This window comes from Sus scrofa, chromosome 7 (assembly GCF_054392235.1).
Source record: "Sus scrofa isolate SSC_HxYL_T2T_F1_AM1 chromosome 7, Sscrofa_HxYL_maternal_Yorkshire_Landrace_v2.0, whole genome shotgun sequence".
Taxonomy (NCBI): domain Eukaryota; kingdom Metazoa; phylum Chordata; class Mammalia; order Artiodactyla; family Suidae; genus Sus; species Sus scrofa.
This window is the reverse complement of record NC_139389.1, coordinates 55,439,287-55,456,172: the sequence shown is the minus strand read 5'-3', so window position 1 is coordinate 55,456,172 and position 16,886 is coordinate 55,439,287. Positions and strand designations below refer to the sequence as shown.

Sequence of the window (16,886 nt, the reverse complement as noted above, 5' to 3'; positions counted from 1 at the left end):
ACGAGAAATAGCAAAGAGGCAGAGGCTGGACTTGGTTACCCCCAGCATGCAGCAGTGCCTCTCTAACAAGGGTCTGGACCAGCATCAGGACCACATGGGGACCTTTTAGAAACAGGAGTTCTTGCCCCCCAGCCATCCGCCTTTCATCATGCCCTTCAAGTGATTCTGGTCAAAGTCTGGCTGAGTGAAAGCCTGTGGTTTCACCTGAGGTTGTGGCAGGCCAGGACCTGAGTCATGATCAGGATCTCAGAACTGGCGGGGGGCTTGTGACAGGCCCAGGGGAACTGAGGGTTCTGGCGAGGGGCAGCTTGGCAAAGCCAGGCCTCCAAAGGTGGCAGCCCAGAGTGCCTCTGGGGCCAAATCAAGTCCCTCGTCATCTCAGCTCCCCCCGGTTCATGCTTCTCTGTCGTCAAGGTTTTTGTGCAGAACATACTTGCCTCAGCACACCCCAAGGTGACTTTGCACAAGTTCTCAAACTAATGAAGTTTAATTGCATTAGAGCTTTTCCTGCTTCTGATTTTGTTGGTGATGGGCATTTTCCCTTTTTCTTTTTTTTTCCAGTTAGTGACGGGAGTATGGGAAGGCAAATACAACTTCTTCTGTCAGGGCACACGCAGTGGAGGAGAAGCAGATATGAAGGTACTGTCTCTCATAAAGAAATTGTACAAAAGACAAGATACCCGCACAGGTAATCCCTGTGGACATTTTATAAAGACTGTTAAAAGCCATGTGTGCACATGATATGAAAACTTAAACAGTGTGAAAGGTATAGAAGTGGACACTAAAATCTCCCTCTTTGCAAAAGTAAGTCCTGTTAACAGGTTCCAGGGAAACAGTATTTTCAGCATTTATTAGTATATGAGCTCTTTTTAGATAAACAAGACCATAAGGATGTCTTAAGTGCTTTAGTCATTCCTCCAAATGCCCTCTGAGTATGGTCTGGAGATTCCAGCTTCCGTTCTGGGGTGCGTTTTGTTTTGGGTTTTGTTTTTTTGTTGCTGTTTGTCTGTTTTTTGGCAGCGACCATGTGGAAGTTCCCCAGGCCAGGGATCAAATCCGAGCCGCTGTAGTGACAAAACCAGATCCCTAACCCACTTCCCCACAAGGGAACTCCTGGGTTTTGTTTTGGTTTTGTCTTTTTAGGGCCACACCTGAGGCATATGGAGGTTCCCAGGCTAGGGGTCGAATCGGAGCTGCATCTGCCGGCCTGCACCACAGCTCACAGCAATGCCAGATCCTTAACCCACTGAGTGAGGCCAGGGATTGAACTTGCATTCTCATGGGTTCTAGTTGGGTTTGTTAACTACTGAGCTACAACGGGAACTCCCTGGGTTTTGTTTTGAATAAAAGGCTATGGTCCACTCTCAGCGGAGCAGTTATTTCCTTAGAGCCCATGTGGCATATTTAATTGGGGAGGACCCAACGCTGGATGTCCTGTTTCCTTTCCTCCTCTGCTTTATGTCCTGCCACCTGCCCCAAGCTGGCTTCTGAAATCAGAAGTGCCTTTTACACGGTCTTCCTCCTCCAGTAGCTCTGCAGGCTCCTTCCAGAGGGAGGAGGCAGCCTGCAGGGTTTCGTTAGTCATGAGGGGTGGCCCTTACAAAGCTTTCCCTGTGGTCACTTCAAGCCCCCTCACCTTGGTGTTTTGGTTAAAGCCATCACAGAGTGACTGATGCTCCCAGCCACAGAGAGGGGAGTGGGGCGGGGTGCCTGGAGCTGGTGGAGCGGTGGGGTCCTTGGGTGGAGAAAAGCTGTCAGGAGACTCTGACGGCCCCTTCCTCCTAGATCATCCGCGTGCTCTGGTGGTACTACTTCTCCAAGCTCATCGAGTTCATGGACACCTTCTTCTTCATCCTGCGCAAGAACAACCACCAGATCACCGTCCTGCATGTGTACCACCACGCCACCATGCTCAACATCTGGTGGTTCGTGATGAACTGGGTCCCCTGCGGCCACTGTGAGTCTGATGTCTTTGGGGACGGGTGTGAGCACATAGGCTGAGTTTAAACTAAGGCTTTGAGAGAAGGTGTTGCTTCTGTAGATTTCTAAGTCAGGCATTTATACTTGGTGTCTGGGTTGCTTTTAATGATAGTCTGGCCTTTGTGCTCAGCAAGCTGCCAGAACTTTTTTTTAGGTTGATGCACATCCTGTGCTGATTTGGCAAGATGAGGGAAAGGCCAGAGTCCCAGAAGGGGGACGTTAAGAAATCAGGACCGGGAGTTCTGTCATGGTTCAGCAGAAATGAACCTGACTAGCATCCATGAGGACACAGGTTCAATCCATGGCCTCGCTCAGTGAGTTAAGGATCTGGCATTGCCGTGGACTGCAGCGTAGGTCACAGACACAGCTCGGATCCTGCATCACCGTGGCTGTGGTGTAGGCCAGCAACTACAGCTCCAATTCGACCCCTAGCCTGGGAACCTCCATATGTTGTGGAAGCGGCCATAAAAAGACCAAAAAAAAAAAAAAAAAGAAGAAGAAAAATCAGGACAAGAGTTCCTATTGTGGTGCAGCGGAAACAAATCCAACTAGCAATCACGAGGTTTCAGATTCGATCCCTGGCCTTGCTCAGTGGGTCAGGGATCTGGCATTGCCATGAGCTATGGTGTAGGTCGCAGACTCAGTCCTGATTATGAGTTGCTGCATCTGTGGCTGTGGTGTAGGCCAGCAGCTGTAGCTCTGATTCAACCCCTAGCCTGGGAACCTCCCTATACCTCAGGTGCAGCCCCAAAAAGCAGGGGGAAAAAAAAAAAATCAGGACAGAGTTCTTGGTCATTGAGGGCAGCTGTTCCAGTTTGTTTCTAATCCTTAGAAGAATACAACTTGGAAGATGTTTGACTGACGGGGACAGACCAGGAAGATGGACTCTCACCATGAAGTGGGCGCTGGAGAACTACACTTCAGCTCTCGTACCTCAGGGAGTCTGCGCATATTCTGATAGAGTGACCCTCACGCTCCTGAAGTGTGTTTTGCTGGACAGCTTTTGCAGCAAGCACTGACATTTAACGTAAATTCCTTAAGAAGGATGTGTGTGGTTTTTGGAAAGCTTGTGGTCTGATGTGTCCTGTAACTTCCAGAGATTGAGTTGTCACCATCAGGTTCAGCCTGGGAGTTCTAACATGTCCCAGTCACAGTTGCCGTTCTTCGTCACCAGCAGGTTAGACTGGGACCCTCTGAGTCTGTTCACATGCTTTCCCCCTAGGATAGCACTGCCCTGGTTAACTTGGCTCACCAGGATTCACACAGGCAGAGAATTTTAGAATCAGAAAGGTCTTTCCAAGTTTAGCTCCTTCCAGTTTGGGAGGAAGTTAGGATGGTAGATGGGTTGGTAGAACTCACATCCCACAGCTGTGGATTAACAGACTCAACTTTCTTTTTTTTTTTTTTTTTAGGGCCGCACTCACAGCATATGGAGGTTCCCAGGCTAGGGGTCGAATCGGAGCTATAGCTGCTGGCCTACACTACAGCCACAGCAACGCAGAATCTGAGCCTCGTTCTGCAGCCTACATCACAGCTCACAGCAATGCTGGATCGTTAACCCACTGAGCAAGGCCAGGGATTGAACCTTTGTCCTCGTGGATGCTAGTCAGATTTGTTAACTGCTGAGCCACGACGGACACTCCTCAACTTTCAAATAAAACAGCGCTTTCCCATGTTGGCAGAGGGCTTTAAATGTCAAAGATCCCTCAGGATGACAGGACAGATCATTACCAGCCCCACTTGGCCAATGAGAAGCAACCAAAGAATGGCCATGACTTGACAAGGTCACACAGCCAGTTACTGTCATAGCCCAGGGTGGACATTCATTCCCTGACCCCAGCCTGGTGCATCTGATCACACATGGGAGGCCAGGGGCTTTGCTTTGTTGTTCACCATGGGGGTGGAGGACAGAGAGTCTGAAAAGAGAACTGGTGGCCTGCTGGAAATCACACATTGTGACAAATGATGGGTCTCTCATCTGTAAGGAAGGAGGCTCAGGACCTGATTATTGATGAGAATATATGGCTTACACACTGCCATCCTGGGGAATAACTAAGAGAAGGCTTTGAAGGCCTCTGCAAACCTTAGCAGGTGTGTTTGTAACTTACTGCCATCAGCTGTCCTCCCCACATCTTCAGCACAATGGGTGGAAGAACTTGGGCGGCTGCCTCGGGGAATGGATGGGGGCCTGGCAGCCATACCTCAAGGTGCCTGAGTAGGGCAGGTGGGCTCCTGAGTCCCCTGCTGGGTGCCCAGCTGGCAGCTGTAGCTGACCCCAGGCTCAAAATGCAGCCCATCAGCTGCCTGCCCAGATAGAAGTTTAATGCCAACTGCACCAAGTGCTGGTGGCTGTGGTATTTGCCAGCCCCATTTGAAAACATCTTGGTTTTGGTTTTTGATTTTCTTTACCTGTTATATATAAAATATTGATGTTGCCTCCTCCTGCATTCCCTCTGTTCCTGCAGGTTATTTTGGTGCCACACTTAACAGCTTCATCCACGTCCTCATGTACTCATACTACGGTCTGTCATCCATCCCTTCCATGCGGCCGTACCTGTGGTGGAAGAAGTACATCACACAGGGGCAGCTGGTGAGTGCCCCTGCCTCTCTCCCCAGCACTTGCCACCTGGGGGCTTCCAAGCTCTTCCTGGGCTGCGCTTGCTGCCCTCCTGGCTTCGCTGTTGTTTGATCGCACCTAGGCTATGCACCCCAACCCACTTCTCTCTCAATCCAGTTAAACTCCTTCAAGTGAGCAAAGCCAGGAATTCTGTTCATTTCATTCGATGGAGAGAGGGTGCCTCTGGTTGAACTGGTTCGGAGCAGGGACTAAAATCTGATCTCCTAACTTCAAGTTCAGCCATTGTTTTTAGTTGGTGCACAAACCGTATGTGTACATATGTGTTCTCTAATTATCATCCAAATCCAGGATGAAAGCTCAGCTGTGTTTCTAGGACTCTCAGGAGCATGAGCACAGGGCACTGGTGGCTTATTAGGCAGCCAGGATGCAGGTGCCCGGTGACCTCACAGCCTGTGGAGGGAAGGGGACGGCACTGCCACGTCTCAGGTGCCAGGGCCGCCCAGCAGCGGTTCGCACTGGGTGGTTATTTCTCTCCATCCTCTTTTAAGCTTCCCTCAATTGTCGGTGTATTACACACCCTGTTCCGCCCTCCTAATTTCTTTCACAAACTGATGATTAATATTGTGACTACTCATGTTAAAACCCCGGCATTTGTAGAGTTTAGTACATGCCAGGCACTTGTGCTAAGTCAGCAGTTTTACATGGATTGTTCTAGAAGCTTGACTGCGTGTCATTATCTCTATTTTGTAGATGAGGACGCTGAGACATAAGCCAGAGCTAACTGACCTGTTGATATTAGATCCTAAAATCCTTAGCCCTGGCCTGGCCTTATTCCCACATTTTTTTTTTTTTTCCCCCTGAAGAAACAAAGTCAATTGTGATTTCCCTCCAAGTCAATTGTGATTTTTCAATATTGAAAATAACCTAGGGGAAAAAATTTGAGATCTTCTGAGCTGCTTATGTGCTTGGCGTTTTTTGTTATCGCCTCTTTGCCGGCTGCTATACAGTCCTAGTTAATCTTCTCCTCACCCACCTGTGAGGAGGAATAATTGTTCTTTAACCTCCTGGTTTCACTTGAGCAGAAATGATGCTGAGGTCGATTTACACTATGCAGCGCAGCTCTGCAGAAGCAGAAATTAGAAGAACAACCTGGAGAGTTGGTTTCCCAAGGCTCTGCCCTTTGAGATGGAAAATTGCACCCAATTTGCCTAGATTTCTTCTAAGCACCATTCCTAGTTCCTTCTCAGTCTAGAATACTTAGCTTCAAAAAGGAAATAAAATACAGTTCCCTACGTAGAAACACTAGGAGGTGGGCAGAGGCCCCCTGACCTGTCACTCCTCTTAGAGATGCCCCTCCCCCGCCTCACCTATCTTGACCCTCTCCCTGTTGCCCCAAGCAGTCCACCTGCTTTTCGGGATATACTCATCAGAAGTAATCCATGGGAGGTCCCGTTGTGGCTCATCAGGTTCGATCCCTGGCCTTGCTGAGCGGGTTTAAGGATCCCACATTGTCGAAAGCTGTAGCGTTAAGTCCCATACGTGGCTTGGATCTGGTGTTGCCTTAGCTGTGGCTCTGATCCCACCCCTAGCCTGGGAACTTCCACATGCTGCAGCCCTAAAAAGACAAAAGGAAAAAATTAATCTATGGAATTAGCATTATATCCCAGTAAGAGCGTAACTCTGTTTTCCAGCCTCAACTTTCACCAAACCAGAAGGTCCACAGATAAAGGTGGAGAAAGTGTCCCATGGGACTATACATCTGTGGGGATGTCCCTGATCCCCCTTAACATTCAGCCTACACCCCTTCTTCCTGGAAAAAGAAAACAAGCAAAAAACTCTTGTATCTCTTACACTGTATTAAGACAGCATGTGTGTGTGTGTTGGGTTTTTTAAAACAGGTCTTTTTTTAAACACGTCTTTTTTTATATTGAGATATAAATAGACATAGAACATTGCAGACATTTCAGGTGTACAACATAATGATTTGATACACCTGTACACTGTGAAATCTTCAGCCATCTCATCAGATTCCACATACATAGCACGGTGTTGCTGGCTATTCCCTGAGCTTTAGAGAAGGTGGTTCCAGTAGCTGGAAGGGGAGGGGGCATACACATAAGACAAGTACAGATGGATCAGTAGTTTGGGATGTGTTCAGTACAGGCACCACTTTTTGAAGTGATTTCTGTGCCTCCAGAAAGGCTCAGTGTTTATTTCCAAATTCGGGGGTCGGGGGTGGAGTGGTGTGTGTCCCCTCCTCCACTGTCTTGCAGGCTGCTTGTCACGGCCAGGCTGCTAAACTGTGTCTCCCCTTCCCCCAGCTTCAGTTTGTGCTGACCATCATCCAGACCAGCTTCGGAGTCATCTGGCCGTGCGCCTTCCCTCTCGGCTGGCTGTACTTCCAGATCGGGTACATGATCTCTCTCATCGCCCTCTTCACAAACTTCTACATCCAGGTACATCTCACTCTTTGGCGGTGGCTGGGATTGGGTGTCTCTGCAGCCAACGCCCTCATCTGTTCGTTTAGGGGGCACTGCCAATGTAGGAAGTGCCAAAGTCTGTCCAGGTCTCTGGAGACCTAGGAGTGGGCCTGTGCTGCTTCCCTCGTGGCTGCCATGCCACGCCATAGGTGGGTCTCATTCCAGGTCTCATGGCCCCACTGCCTTGAACTTTGGGGCTAAATTAAATGCATCACAGTCCTTAGCTCTAGATACAAACCTGCCCTCTGTCCTGGTTTTCTTACATTCCACTGCTCAGGTTTGGGGGCATGATTTCTTCCCTAGTGTGTGATGTGATTGAGGTTTTTGCTCACAGATGGGTCTGTTTAGGGCAGGTTAACTCCAGGGGAACCTGACCTTTTGTGGCTGCTGCTAACTCTCCTGCCTCCCATCAGCCCTGAATCTCCTGTGTCCCTCTCCATGAGCAGGGCCTGGCTGTGGGAGCAAGGGCAGAAGCCCTGATGCAAAGCTGAGTCGCAATGAGCAGCATGGTTGCCCCTCCCCTGCACCCCCTGGCGATAGACACCTTTCCCCAGACACACTGGGCTGGCGGGTTTGAACTGCGTTCACATCCTGCCAGCCTGGTGGTTCATGCTGCACTTGGGGCAAGACCAGGAATGAGGGAGATTAAAGGATAGGGCCCAATGAAGATGAAGTCACCCCTGTTTTGACTGCTCCTAGAGCCGAAATAGTTGCTGAAGTCACAAGCCAGTTGTGAAGGCAGAGGATATGAGTGACAGGAGGAGGTACTGCAACGGGAGGGGTTAGTTCGGCCACAGAACCTCTCCCTCTGCACTCCGAACACTGGAAGGGCAGAGCTAGTGAAGTTTAAATTGCGCTTTCTATCTAACTCTCAAATAACATTCCTGCTGCCGCCTGCCCTGACTCAGTGACCTTACTCCGGTGGAGCCTCAAAAAATGAAAGGGTGATTAAAACCAGTGGCATTTTGCACTTTCCTGGTTGCTTGGCCACAGGCGTAGCTTCCTGCTGCAGTAGCACTGGGTCCCAAAGGGAGCTGCATGTTAGGGGTGCAGTGGGGTTCCTGGCAAGGCTCCCACCTGCCCTTCCGTGTTGCAGACCTACAACAAGAAGGGGGCCTCTCGGAGGAGAGAGCACCAGAAGGACCACCAGAACGGCTCCGTGGCTGCCGTGAACGGCCACACCAGCAGCTTTCCTTCCCTGGGAAACAATGTGAAGCCGAGGAAGCAGCGCAAGGACTGAGGTCCGAGGGTCAACAGCCTCCGAGCCGCGCCGTCTGATTGTAAGCACATGTGAGTTGTGCCCAATGCTCGTTCACAGCTGCTGTAACTAGTCGGCCTACAATAGTGTGACTCCCGTAGGACCTCTTCCATCAGTTCCAGACCCCTAGAAAACGTAGACAGATTATCCAGGTAGGCATAAGAGTTTTAACATTTCTGGGCTCTCACCGCCCCCTGCACTAGACTGTGGAGGGAGGGTTGTGGTAGTACACGACACTGCTGTTGCCTTATTAGTTATAACATGATAGGTGCTGAATTGTGATTTACAATTGAATAACACTGTAACCCAAACTTTTTTTTTTTTTTTTTTTTTTTTTTTTACTGTAGAATCATGCATGTGATTGTAAATTTGTATACTGTTGTTACGAGTAGTGAAACACACATGCCTTAACAATATAAAAAAGCAGGGCCCAAAGCTTATTAGTTTAAATTAGGGTATGTTTCAAATTTTTTATTCCTTAATAGCTCCATTCAGAAACAAATCAGACCGTGATTTCTGAAGCTATCATGTGACGCATAATTTCAAGTGACTTGTGCTTGTGAAATCGGCACCTTCGGTTTTGTAATATTGGCTTTAAATCAGGCAGGCTCAAATCTAGTGGAACAGTCGGTTTAACTTTTTAACAGATCTTATTTTTTTATTTTGAGTGCCACTATTAATAATGTAAAAAGGGAGGGGGTTCTCAAGCAGTCTTGATGAAACTTAAATATATATTCTTTGTCTTCATGATTTTAGGAAGTATGTAGGATGAGTAGGCCATTTTAAATTTCTGAAGTGCTAAGTGTTTTTATACAGGAAACAAAGCCCATTTGCTTTCCTCTCACGAGAGAAGGTATATACTTTTCAAAAGAGATGACTGAATTGGAGCAGTGGGGAACTGGTTGCCAGGGTCCAAATTTGAATTGATTTCTGTACTGCTATCTGTTTTGACACAGACTTCCTTTGAAAATGTGCCTAGCTTACCAAAATGAATAAGGGGGTGGGGATGGGGTGGGGAGGACCTTAAGAGAATTAAAGGTAAAATTAAACAGAAAGCTGCAGCAGGAAAGAACTGGGGAACTGGATAGAGCTGGTTTGTTTAATGTAAATCTGATAGCGCCTGTATTTTCCTGCTTAGCATCTAAAGATTTATTTAGAAATGCTTGTTTAAAAAAATAAGACTGCTTTATCATAAAATCATGTCTCATACCCTAGAGGCATTGGTCAAACAGATGAGGATTGTTGTGTGTCATCTTAAAAGTATTGGAATTTAGTGTCTGAATACCTTCTCCATCAAGGGCAAAGAATGTTTCATTGAACCAGTCATGACACATCTGAGAACGTCATTGACAATGTATAAATTAATTGTTGGTTTGATATTTATGTAAATACCAGTTTATCATGCTTTAATTTTGCACATTCATATTATAGGGAGCCAGTTGGTTCTCTTAAGTAGTCTTGTGGGTTTTCTGTTTGGAAGGAGTCACAGCATCTGTTTACATTTACCTTATCAAATCTAGAATGTGTATATTTGTAAATGTATGTCTTCCTGGGTACTAGTTTGCGAATGTCTTTACATATTTCAATACCGAAATTATAACATTCAATAGTGTGCTGTCAAAGTGTGCTTTAGCTCATCTGGATATACCCACAATGTTAAATAATGCCTAAACATTAATCATTAAAACATTTTTGATTACCTGTGCTTGGTTTAACATTGTTTATATGCTGCTAATTCTGAAAGACTAGAGAAAAATCCACTTTTCTCCAGCCTCTAGGAACTCACCCAAATAGATGTAATGAATTCATTTGGCAGGTTACGTTGTGGCTCAGCTCACATTCGGAGGGGTGTAGTAGGACATGGTGGCTGTACCTTTCTCAAAGCCCGTCTCGGTTCCCCTACTGAAGGCCCCAGCTCTCACCTTTTTCCTTCCTTCCTTCTTCTTTTCTTCCTTTCCCTTCCCTTCCCTCCCCACCTCTCTGTTCCCTCCCTCCCTCTCCCCATATCTCCAGGCTGTTGGAGTTTCCTTCCCAGGTCTAGACCAGAGATCTGTACATTTTCCCTGTAAAAAGCCAGAGAATACATATTTTAGGCTTTGCAATCCACACTGCTCAGCTGCCTTTATAGAATACAGAAGCAGCCACAGATAATATGTATGTAAGTGGCTGGGTTCCAACAGAACTTTATTTGCAGAACCAAAGGCCTATGGCCATACGTAGTTCCCTGACCCCTACTCTAGAGTAATGAGGACCCAGCTCTGTCACTTTTCCAAAGACCATTTCATGCCCCAGATCCTGCTCTCGCCTCCCCCAGGCACCCCCATCTAACTTATGGTCGGTCCACATCCACAGTATCCACCGTGGTACAACATGGTCCCCACTGCAGGTCTGACCCTGGCTTTTGAGTGCCTTCTAGTTGGTCAATATCACCTTTAAAATGTCCTCAGAAAATGTAGTTTGGGGGAATATCGTCTGAAAAGTACAGGGGACACCTGGGGTTTGGTAGTGATGCTTACTCACATCCTTGCCCTGCCTCTCTGAGTCCAGAACAAATTGAAACAACATAGAAACCGAACTAATGGAAATCACAGTAGCTCATTTGTCACTGGATGACTGGATCGGTGACACAAAGACCACATTAGGGCTCTCGAGTACTCTGGCTGATGACCCTGCTCATGTGTCAGAGTTGGCGCTAGCACTCCAGTTGGTTTTTGGTGGCCCCTGGTCTGTGGGTCTGGTGATGAGCTGATTATTAAAATGCTTTCGGAGTTCTCATTGTGGCTCAGTAAGTTAAGAACCCAACACAGTGTCCATGAGGATACAGTTCAATCCCTGGCCTAGCTCAGTGAGTTAAGGATATGGCGTTGCCATGAACTGCAGCGTAGGTCGAGGATGAAGCATTGATCCTGAGCTGCTGTGGCTGTGGTGTAGGCTGGCAGCTGCATCTCCGATTTGACCCCTAGCCTGGGAACTTTCATATGCTGCAGGTGCAGTCTTTGAGAAAAAAAAAAAAAAAATTAACTATCTGCCCTGGAATTTACCAACCTTAAACTACAAGCTCCTTTGCAGGGTCAGGTTCTGTCCAGATGGCCTTGCTCTGATGCTTAGTAGTATCCACAGATCCTGGTGATCAGAGAAGTGGGGGGCGGGGGGTGGGGGGAGGTAAGAGGGCTGGGCAAGGCCAGATGTGTTCCCCCCCCTTTCTCTCTCCTGTATGCAAATGGAAGAGCAAGCTCACCCACCTCTATGAAGAGAGAAGGATTCCATTTCCCCTCTTGAGCAGCCTTGCCATTTATAGGAAACACAGTGTAGCCTAATGTGAGAAGCACAGCTTGGGGCTACCACCTTGCCTGGTTGGAATCCTAGCCTGTGACCTTTAACTTGACCTCAGTGTTCCCATCTGCCACATCAGAAAAATGTTAATTTCTGCATTACGGGAATCAATTAGGAGAGTTAAATTGATAAATACATACAAAGCTCTTGGCATTACCTCCAGTACAGCGTGCACTGTATGTTAGCTGTTACCTTCCACCCACCCCACTGGTGCCTTTAAAGGATCCGCTACTGTTTTACTGTTATTTCCTTGGTTGGTGGCTCTAGCAATCCTGTCAAAAAGGAAGTTCATTTCACAGGAAACTTGTTGAATCAAGAGTTGAAAAGAAACCAGCTGTTGGGAGTCAGAGCACAGGCCATCTATAGTCCAGATTTTGTCAGAGTTTTACGTTAAACTCACCATTTTGGTATTTCTGGAATCTGCTCTCTATTTCCTCTTGGGAGGACAGAGCATTGTTCCTCAGTCTCTGGTCTCCTGTTGCTTATTATCCCTCCCCAAGCCCTGACAGCGGTCTTGTGACCCCGTCTGCAGGCATGGGTGCACTTCACCTGAGCTGATCTTGAACAGGAGTCTCCCGCTATCCCCACATCAGTCCTAGACTTCACCTCCTACGCAGCTGCTTCTCTTCAACATTAATTTGGAGAATGTTGTCCTTGGTAGAAAAGATGTCAGCAAAATAGTGGTTTGCTTTCTGCTCTCACAGTAGTGCACCACCAGCCACTAGTACTCATCTCCGCCACAGTTTTTTGTTTGTTTGTTTTGCTTTTTAGAGCCTCATCTGCAGCATATGGAGGTTCCCAGGCTAGGCGTTGAATCAGAGCTGCAGCTGCCAGCCTGCGCCACAGCCACAGCAACTGCAACATGGGATCTGGGCCGCAACTTCAACCTCCTCCCCAGCTCATGGCGATGCCAGATCCTTAACCCACTGAGTGAAGCCAGGGATCGAACTTGCATCTTCATGGATCCTAGTCAGGTTCGTTAACCACTGAGCCACGAAGGGAACTCCACCACTGCAGTTTTAAAACTCACCGTGGGCAGCCCAGGAGCTTCTTTTTCTCTCTGTTCCAGCATATGTATGACACTCACCCCAAAGGGAGAAAGTTCCCAGGCTGACTTTGGCCTGTGCCGTAGTTTGCTTGTGATCTTGCGCCTGGCTGGTGACCTCAGGTTGTGGAAGACGGCTTGGGCTCCAGGTGGGAGTTGGAGCAGAGTGAGACCCAGTGACTGGTGATGTGGATCCAGTCCTGGTGTCCCTGGGTGTCCCCTTAGATCATCCAGACTCTCCTGTACAGTCTTTACTGTCCCCCTGTTGCCCATGGCTGTTTTGGTGTGAGTGTGACCTGGCTCACCAGGGGAGTACTTGCTACAGGAGACTGAGTTAGGTGTATGGGCAAACGAGGATCTGTGAGGAAAGACTTCAGTCCCCAAAGGAGCCTTTGCTAGATTGGGATCCAGCCTGCACACCGATGACTCCAGCCAGGATGGTGCGTGGTGAGAGCAGGAGATGGGTGTGAATTATAAGCGTCCAGGAGAGAGACTGCTTCTGGCACGGGGATCAAGAAGCACCCCTTCAGTCTGAGCCTTCAAGATGACCTGCACATCAGTAGGTGGTGGCTGAAGGTTGCTGAGGAGACAGCATTTCATGTTCAGGAAACATGGGCAGCAACCCAAGGGTGTTTTTTTGCTTGTTTGTTTGTTTGTTTTGCCGTGCCTGAGGCATGCGGGAGTTCCCAGTCCAGGATTGAACCCATGCCACAGCAGCCACCTAAGCTGCTGCAGGATCCTTAACCTGTTGCACCACAAGGCTGAGACACTGGGACACACACAACACACTGCATGGAACTCCTGGATGTGTGGCAGAAACAGCTTATTTTTTAAATAAGAGGTAAAGTAGGCAGAGGGTGTAATTTGGGTGTTCCCGTTGATCAGTTCCCAGGGCTGCTTCCCTGGAATTATGCCTTCCTTCCTTCCTGCCTAGTAATTAGTCTTAAAAGAATCCTTCTTACATAGCTGTGCCTTCTGTCCCGCTGCCCTCTTCCTCTTTACAGCAGAGCTCAGGAGGAACAGGAGAGGGGGTTGCAACAATAACTGGCGCTCACATCTTTGTTAAAACTGATGGAAGTCGTTTGTCAGATGGGGCAGACCCAAAGGGGCCTCAGCCCTTCTGAAAATTCCTCTAAACCAAAGACATGGCCTTGATAGGTCTATGTATGGCTGATTCACTCTGCTGTACACCTGAAACTAATACAACCTTGTGAGTCAACTATGCTCTCATAAAAATAAAAAAAAAAATAATTAAAAAAAAGACATGGTCTTGGAGGTCTGAAAACTTGGGGCACTGAGGGAACAGATCATAGGTGGGATTCCATGTTGGCTTATAAGCAAAAACTTCATAAGCAATTAATTATGTCAATGCACGTTACAACAGGTTTTGGTTTTTTTGGCCATTTCCACAGCATTTGGAAGTTCCTGGGCCAGGGATCAAACTCATGCCACAGCAGCAGCCCCGGCCACAGCAGTGACACACAGGACCTTTAACCTCTGAGCCACAAGGGAACTCCCATCACTAGCATTCATTTTCTTTTTCCTTTTTTTTTTTTTTTTTTTTTTTAATGTGGCATATGGAGGTTCCCAGGCTAGGAGTCAAATCTGAGCTACAGCTGCCTGCCTACACCACAGCCACAGCAACTCAGGATCCGAGCCGCGTCTGCAACCTACACCACAGCTCATGGCAATGCCAGATCGTTAACCCACTGAGCAAGGCCAGAGATCGAACGTGCAACCTCGTGGTTCCTAGTCAGATTTGTTTGCGCTGCGCTAGGACAGGAACTCTCTGGCATTCTTTATTCGAATAATGGGTATAGATGTGGGCTTCCCTTGATTGATGAATTCTGACAGTGTTTTAATCAAGCTAGCACTTTTTGGCAAGTTGTATGCCTGCCCCTTGACAGTGCTTCCAATGAAACTGGTACCTGCTATTGTAGCAGACCGTCAGCACCAGGCTTCTGCAGTCTCAGGCCTCCTGTTCTCCCTCAGGAGGTGCTGAGGTCATCCCTCCCTTGAAAGGCCACGTGATGCTTGTACAGAGTTCAGGCCCCAGTGAAATGTATTTTAAGGCCAAGGCCCAGAGTCACGTTATACCCTCTCAGGAGAGCAGTTCGGATCCAAGTCTTAAGCTTTCCTGAGGACTCTGGAAAGAGGGAAATATGAGGTCCTCGAGCAAGGCCCTAAATGCCACCCTTACTTTAAAACCGGGATATAGACAGAGGCCACAGACGGTGCTCCTGTCTCTGCGTCCGTGTTGGAGTAAAGACTTTGCTGTTGTCTCTGGGGCCCCAAGCAAGTCACCTCACTTTTCTGAACCTCAATTTCCTCGCTGTGAAGAGCACTGTGGGTCTGTGTGTAGCGGAGAAGGCTGAGGGTAAATGCAGAGGTGAGGTGCAGAGGGTTGGGCACAGGGCCTTATAGTAATGGTCAGTTGTTTATTACCAAAGAAAGACCAGGAGTTCCTGTCGTGGCTCAGTGGCAAACAAATCTGACTAGCATCCATGAGGACGTAGGTTCGATCCCTGGCCTTGCTCAGTGGGGTTAAGGATCCGGCGTTGCCACGAACTGTGGCTTAGGTCATAGACACAGCTTGGATCTGGCATTGCTGTGACTATGGTGTAGGCCGGCAGCTACAGCTCTGATTTCACCCTTAGCCAGGAAACCTCCATATGCCGTGGTTGCCACCCTAAAAAGACAAAAAATTAAAAAAACCAAGAAGGTAAGAAAACAAGGGGAAATGTGCACACATCAGTTTTGCACCAGATTTTAAGTTCTGTGGCTCAACACAAGTTATTTCCAATAGGTTATCCCAGGGTTGAAGCTGAGTGAATACTAGCTTTTGGTAAGGGAACACACATTTTCTTTTTCTCTTTTTTTTTTTTTTATTTATCTTTTTATTTTTTATATAATTTTTACAGATACCTTTCCAGCTGCAGTTCTTATGAAACATTGGCTGTATTCCCTGTGTTGTAATCAAATTTCAAAAAGAGTACATTGGCTGAATTACAGCACTAATTGCATGTAATCCTGGTAGGAATGCATCATGAATCTCTAGGTCTCATCTATAAATGAAGGGCTTGTAGGGGTGTTCTAGTCCCTTCTGTGGAACATTGTGATTCCAAAGCAGGGCTCAGCTTAGAGCCCTAATTTTGCTTATAGCTCCTTGTCTTTCCAAGACATTGACTTAAGGCAGAATATGCTTCCTGTGCATCTCTGAAGCAGGACTTGAAACACAGTATGTGATGCACAGAACCTGACACACAGTAACCCTCTCCTGCTCTGTGGGACCCTGGGCTTCTTGGGAAATGCAGCCCTGAAGAGAAATACATGTGAAATTAAATGAGGTCCTTCTTGTCTAGATTTATGTGATTTTATTTGGCCTGTTTAAATTTGTCCCTAATGTTTGGAGAATATAGTTGAGAAAGAACTTTATGTTTTTTACAGTGTGTTTTTTAGTGTATCCCAATAGGGAAGAGAATGAATGGGAAGAAATTTGAATGACCTCCTTTTGAAGTTCCCAGGCTAGGGGACAAATCGGAGCTGCAGCTGCTGGCCTACACCACAGCCACAGCAACACAGGATCCAAGTTGAGTCTGCGACCTATGCCACAGCTCATGGCAATACCCGATCCTTAACCCCCTGAGCAAGGCCAGGGATTGAACCCAAGTCCTCATGATACTAGTCAGGTTCGTTACTGCTGAGCTGCGACAGGAACTCCCTAAATGACCTCCTTTATGAAAGGAAGTTGAAAGATTCAAGAACCTCTCAAGTGTCCACGGTGGCCCAAGATCCAGATGCACACAGCCTGTGTCCCAGGGCCTCTGGTGGGATTTGTAATGAGGTTTCTGAAAAAGCAAAGGCAGGAAAAGAATAGAGGAAAATACAAAGTTCAAATAGAAGGAGGAAAAAAAAAAGGAACCCTGATGAAATAAAAGCAGCAGAGAAGGAGTGCTGTTCTGGGGGCAGCAGCTTCTCGTGGTCTGAGCTTAAACAGCCGTGGTGCTCTCGCCAGCCTTCCGGAATGCCAGAGGGACTTACCTTGGTTCAGGTATTCTAGAAGGGGTCAGATAGGGAGGACTGCCATGATCTGCAAGTTTGTGTCCCTGCAAAATGCATCTGTTGAAACCCAATGGCCAAAGTGATGGGATTTGGAGATGGGGCCTTTGGGAGGTGATGAGGTCATGAGGGTGGCATCCCTGTGATTGGAAT

At 47.6% G+C, this 16,886-nt stretch overlaps 1 protein-coding gene across 8 annotated transcripts in view; it reads left to right on the top strand.

The window, feature by feature from the left end:
* ELOVL5 (ELOVL fatty acid elongase 5) overlaps positions 1–9,995 on the top strand; it is a 184,776-nt gene extending 174,781 nt beyond the window's left edge. For all 8 annotated transcript variants that reach the window (XM_084968361.1, XM_084968359.1, XM_021098831.2 and 5 more), the window contains 5 exons: positions 562–639; positions 1,786–1,957; positions 4,446–4,570; positions 6,880–7,014; positions 8,135–9,995. In XM_084968361.1, coding sequence (XP_084824487.1) covers positions 562–639; positions 1,786–1,957; positions 4,446–4,570; positions 6,880–7,014; positions 8,135–8,278 — 654 coding nt within the window. In that variant the 3' untranslated portion in view covers positions 8,279–9,995. The remainder of the gene's footprint in view (positions 1–561; positions 640–1,785; positions 1,958–4,445; positions 4,571–6,879; positions 7,015–8,134) is intronic.
* Positions 9,996–16,886: the final 6,891 nt, after the last annotated feature.